General features: G+C 41.5%; 1 protein-coding gene across 1 annotated transcript; it reads left to right on the forward strand.

The window, feature by feature from the left end:
• Positions 1-211: 211 nt before the first annotated feature.
• LOC137390432 (uncharacterized) lies at positions 212-5,423 on the forward strand. The gene is made up of 3 exons (XM_068076765.1): positions 212-881; positions 1,102-1,800; positions 2,008-5,423. Exons 1-3 carry the CDS (start codon positions 212-214, stop codon positions 5,421-5,423), a joined length of 4,785 nt encoding a protein of 1,594 aa, XP_067932866.1.
• Positions 5,424-6,066: the final 643 nt, after the last annotated feature.

The following is a 6,066-nucleotide window of genomic DNA, read 5'->3' on the forward strand; positions in this document are numbered from 1 at the left end:
ATTAAAGCTAGAGCATTGTCTTAAAAATTTTGGCATTTTTTAGTAAGATAGCTATAAACAAGTTAAAAAATAGAACAATTTTCAGCTGAAAATTCTGACAGGTTTGACCATAGTGCAGATCACGTTGCCACCTTCTTGGAGTTGTGTCCTCGAATTCATTGGGTTAAATCAATACGAGTTGAGTTCCAAGTTTTTTCTCCTAAACTAAATCATGTCTGATAGCGAAGAACTCGCTTCTGTTCACAGTGAAGAATCTACCAGTAGGAGGTTTTCACCAAGACTAAAAATACAGTCAATTAAGTCTGAGTTACAAGCAACTATTGAAAATCTCAGTGTAAGTCACAAAGCTACATTAAATGACTTGCGAGATAACTCTATTGAACTTTCCTATGAACAGCTTAACAGCATGCATGGAGAAATCACATTAGGTGCAGTTAATATCACAAAACCGCATAGTGCATACAAAGAAGCTCATGAAAGCGACTTACAACCTGACAAGGAAGACATTGTAGAAATAGATCGCGTGCTTGCTGATAACAGGAAGGTTATCGACCAGTTAGAAATTCGTATGAATAAGTTGGTAACAAGAACCAAGCACGCTGAGCCAGACATAGAAAGCATAAAATCCAAAAATTCATCCTTTCTTTCCTCTAGACAATCCAGGTCTAGCAAATCAAGCTCGAGCAGACTTTCTCAGTCACTCAAAATCATGCAGGCCGAGGCAAAAGCTGCTGCTGCAACTAAACAAGCCCAGCTTCAAGCCGAGATAGAATCTCAACAACTTGAGGAGGAAAGCCTCCAACTTCAGACACAAGTTCAAAGGAATAAAAGTCTGATAGCACAAGCTAAATTAAAAGCAGGGTTAGAAGCTGAGCGCCAACGTGAGCAGATTTACGCACAAGCAATAGCAGAAGAATTGGAAGATAACAATGAGTCATTGTTGCGCCCTCCTGTCACCAATAAGTTAAATTCAGGACAAACACAGCTAAAAGACTCAAATGAGTTATTCCGACAAACATCACAACGGCCTGCCAATGAGGTGATCACACCACTGCGCCTTCCAAGAGCTTCCCCAGATAGTTCTCCTATGACGATTTCTAGTACCCCCTACTACAGTCTTTGATCCTGTTGCTCTTGCTGAAGCAATCAACACGGTTCGCCAGCGTCCTGATGAACCACCCATATTTAAAGGTGAGACACTTAAGTATCAGCAGTGGAAGGCCTCCTTTTTCGAAACCTTTGATTTCAGTTCATGCACACCAGGCAAAATATGGCTCAAACTGCAGCAATATGTTACAGGCAAGGCCTGGCAAAAAATAGAGGGCCTCAGCTATAGAAAAACAGAAAGTGCATGGATGCTTGCCTGGAAGAAACTGGACACCAAATATGGCAAACCAGAAATAGTGGCGGAAGCCATGGAGGAAAAGTTACTCAGCTGGCAAAAAATTGAAGCAAATGACGGCGAACAGTTAGAAGACTTCATTGATTTTCTTGAAGTTTGTTCAGAATGTGATAGTGATTTGAACCTTGGTTTTAAATCTGTAAACAAGCGGCTGATACAAAAACTTCCATTACATATTGCTCACAGATGGACAGCAAAGGCCACAAAACTGGAGAAGAAATTGAGCAAGTTTCCACCACTCCAAGAATTCATCGACTTTCTAGTTCATGAATCTGACACATTAAACAACACATTGACTAAAGCATATCAAGACTTTGGAAAAACAGATAAGTCAGTAAAAGGTAAAAGCGACAAAAGCAACAAAATCATGTCTTTTTCGACAGCAACCACAGCTGATGGTAAGTCTCACAATAGTTAAAATGCCAATGGTCTGAAACAAAACAAATACCCATGCTTGAACTGCAATATGAACAATCATACGACGGGTACTTGTTTCAAGCTTGGTAAGCAAATACGCTCCGAAATCGAAAGGTTTTTCATGAGCCATAACTTATGTTTTGCATGTTCTAAGCCTGGACACCCAATGACTGATTGTCGGTCTCCAGAGAAATGCATAAAGAAAAATTGCAACCAACAGCACCTCACAGTATTTCATGAATACTACGTAAAAGATAAAGACAGCAAAAGTAAGACTCCTATAGAAGTAATACAAACAGACAGTGAGAAATCAGCAACAGCCCTAAACTGTTCCGACACCAGACCAGCTAATATCATGTCATGGACAATACCAGTGTATATTTCAACCAAAGATAATCCTGAAAGAGAAGTTCTGGTGTTTGCCTTGCTAGACTCCGGTTCAAATCGAACCTTCATCACTCAAAATACCCTTGACAAGCTCAATGTACAGACCTGTGATGCAGCTATAAAAATTAGTACACTCACTGATACTGAGGGCACTGATTCAATGCGCCAAGCGGCCTCAGGACTGCTGGTTCGTGGCTACCATCAGAGCAGAGCAAGTAGACATCCACCGTGCATAAGCACAAGCAAAATACCTTTCAACTCAGAGGAGATACCCAATGCCACATCAGTGCAAAACTGGCCACACTTACAACATCTTGCCTCTCAGTTCATCTCTGCTCAAAAAGCAGCCAGCCTCGAGCTCGGATTGTTGATTGGAAACAATCTTCCACATGTGTTTATATCTAGACAAAAAATCAGTAGAGAAAACCATGAGCCCTTTGCTCGTCTCACTGACTTTGGTTGGATTTTGATGGGAAACGCCACAAACTCTGCACACAGCTACAACAGTTGCGCTCATACCATTCAATCTGGGACAATAGTAAACTTGGCAGTACAACAGCCAACGACTAGAAAATGTATCTCTTTTAAAATCAAAACAGAAACTCCTGACTTCCCCAACACAGATAAATTCAAACAACAAATACTAAAAGTTCTTAGTTCTGACTTTCAAACAAATCACGCTGATGAGATAAAGATAATGTCAATCGATGATCTCAAATTCCTAAACATTATGAAAGAGCAAATTCATAAAGATAAGCAGGGTTACATAACAATGCCATTACCATTCAAGGCTAAACCGCTCAGCATTGACACAAAAACCACTGCAATGCACAGATTTCATCTTCTTGGAAAAAAGTTTAAAAAAGATGCCATATATAAACTGCAATACCATGAATTTATGTCTGACATCATCACAAAAGGGGAAGCAGTTCTGGCAACCGACGACACTACCAACTCTTGGTATATTCCTCATTTCGGTGTCTTTCATCCTCGCAAGCCTGACCCTATTCGCGTTGTGTTTGATTGCGCTGCTAAAGTGGGAGGAGTCAGTTTAAATGACTTTCTACTACAAGGACCCAATCACATGAATGATCTTCAAGGCATTCTTCTTAGATTTCATTTGAACCCTGTAGCCTTCATGGGTGATATAGAACAGATGTTTCACCAACTCAAGGTGAAACCAGAGCACCAAGACTATTTACGGTTTATTTGGTATGATTGTGATGGAAATCTAGCTACTTTCAAAATGACAGTGCATCTTTTCGGGGCTAGATCTTCGCCCGCTTGCGCAACATATGGACTTCGATTTCTCGCCGATCAATATAATTCATTATTGTCTGGCCATTCTGCATCTCATCAATTTGTTCACCGCAACTTTTATGTTGATGACGGTCTCACAAGTGTCTTCAATGAGGCTGAAGCAGTTTCTCTAATTCATGAGACACGTGAACTATGTGCTGCCGGCCAGTTAAGACTGCACAAAATAGCGTCCAACAGCCGCGAAGTGATGTCACAACTTCCAAGAAGTGAGTGCGCCCGTGCCATTGCTAGTCTTGACCTATCTTCTGATCCGCTGCCCCAAGAGCGATCACTTGGTATTCTATGGGACACTGAAAAGGATAATTTTACCTTTCACCATGACACTGCTACAAAACCAGACACCCGATGGGGTGTACTATCTACGGTGGCCTTAATCTTTGACCCTCTTGGATTCCTCTCGCCATATATTTTAATTGGCAAAAACATTCTACAGGATATGTGTAGAAGTTCAGCTTCTTGGGATGATCCCCTGACAGGTGATTTATTGTCACTATGGAAGGAATGGAAAGCTTCTATTCCAGACTTAACAAACATAAGCATCCAAAGATGTTATCAACCGACAGACTTTGGCGACATCTTTAAGGCTGAGCTACATCACTTCTGTGACGCAAGTACTCGTGGTTACGGTGAGGTTAGTTATCTCAGACTAGTTAACACACAAGGACAAGTAAATTGTTCACTTGTAATGAGCAAGAGCAGAGTAGCACCAATCAAGCCCATAACCATTCCGCGCATAGAACTGCAAGCAGCGGTTACCGCAGCTAAAGTGTCCAGATTTATTAAATCTGAGCTAGAGATTGATACCACAGAAACCTTTTGGACAGATTCTCAAATTGTTCTTGGGTACATTAAAAACACAACTAAAAAGTTTCATCTCTATGTGACTAATAGAGTTCAGCAGGTGAGAGACAATTCAAGTCCTGAAAATTGGCGCTATGTCCCTACAGATAAAAACCCTGCCGATCACACTTCAAGAGGCCTGACTATCACTCAGCTGTTAAAATCTAACTGGCTTACAGGTCCAGATTTTCTCTGGAAGGAACCTATGCAATTTCCTGATCAGTTGACACCCGAAGTAAAACCTGATGGCTCTGAAGTCAAATCCCTTTGTGTCCAAACGATTTCTAGTCTCAGTCAAACTCTCTATCAGCGACTACAGCGATTCTCTAGTTGGAATAAAGCTATCAAAGTCACTAAATTCTTTCTCAATAGAGTAGCCAAGTTAAAGGGCACTCAACTGCCAATTAACGCACCACTCCTGTACATAGTTAAATGCATACAAGCTGAGCATTTTCCAGAAGTGCAATCTCTGACAAAAGAGCAGCCACTAAATCCAAAGAGTACAGTTTTCAACCTGAACCCTTTCCTGGATAAAAATGGAGTAATGAGAATAGGAGGCCGCCTCAATCGCAGCACAGCTCTCAGTTTTTCTGAGAAACATCCAATTCTGCTGCCCAAAAGTGGGCATTTTACTCGCCTTCTTCTTCAGCATCTTCATGAGCAAGTGGCCCATCAAGGAAGATGCTTCACATTGGCCAAGATGAGATCTTCTGGGTACTGGATAATAGGTGCCAGAAGTATAATAGCCTCTTTGATACACCAGTGTATTACTTGTCGATCCCACCGAGCTAAACCTCCAACACCCCAAATGGCCTCACTTCCTCATGAAAGATCTAGCCAATCGCCTCCCTTCAGCTATTGTGGGATCGATTGTTTTGGACCATTCATGGTCAAAGATAGAAAGACAGAGCTAAAACGATATGGACTCATGGTAACATGCCTCGCAAGCAGAGCAGTGCACCTTGAAGTTTTGGACGATATGAGCACAACAGCCTTTGTGAACGGAATTCGAAACGTTATAGCCATTCGCGGGCCTATTAGAAAAAATCTGGTGTGACCAGGGCACCAACTTTGTTAGAGCTGTTCAAGATTTAACAAAAAAAGTCGTGTTTGAGTTTAAACTCAATCCTCCCAGCGCCAGTCGCATGGGTGGCGTTTGGGAATGTATGATCCGAACTGCTAGAAATGTCCTTCAGTCTCTTTTGAAGTCTCATAGTGGTAGGCTTGACACAAGCCACCTTCGCACCTTGATGTACGAAGTCATGGCCATCATAAACTCCAGACCACTATCTGTGGTTACTGAAGAAGACATGCCTCTAAGTCCTAACATGCTTCTGACTATGAAATCTGATGTTACCCTACCGCCCCCTGGAAGCTTTGATGAGTCCGATATGTACAGTCGCAAGCGCTGGCGTGCGGTTCAACACATTGCTAATGTATTCTGGAAAAGATGGAAGACAGAATACTTATATCAACTGCATTCTCATCAAAAGTTGGTTCACAAGACAACAAATAATATAGCAGTAGGTGACATCGTATTAATCAAAGATGACCAAACAACAAGAAATGTCTGGTTAAAAGGCCGAGTTTCTGATTGTTACACATCTCAAGATGGACAAATACGCTCAGCTAAAGTACTGTTAGGCAACCATATACAGGCAAAAAACTCTGGAAAATTTCTAATCAGACCAGTTGTGAAA

This window comes from Watersipora subatra, chromosome 3 (assembly GCF_963576615.1).
Source record: "Watersipora subatra chromosome 3, tzWatSuba1.1, whole genome shotgun sequence".
NCBI lineage: Eukaryota > Metazoa > Bryozoa > Gymnolaemata > Cheilostomatida > Watersiporidae > Watersipora > Watersipora subatra.

Excerpts from the sequence above, each read along its gene's own strand:
- LOC137390432 (XM_068076765.1), top strand. The coding sequence starts at position 212 with ATGTCTGATAGCGAAGAACTCGCTTCTGTTCACAGTGAAGAATCTACC. Across the intron at positions 882-1,101 it reads GTTAGAAGCTGAGCGCCAAC|TACCCCCTACTACAGTCTTT; the intron begins GTGAGCAGATTT and ends GACGATTTCTAG. Across the intron at positions 1,801-2,007 it reads GACAGCAACCACAGCTGATG|AGAAATGCATAAAGAAAAAT; the intron begins GTAAGTCTCACA and ends GTCGGTCTCCAG.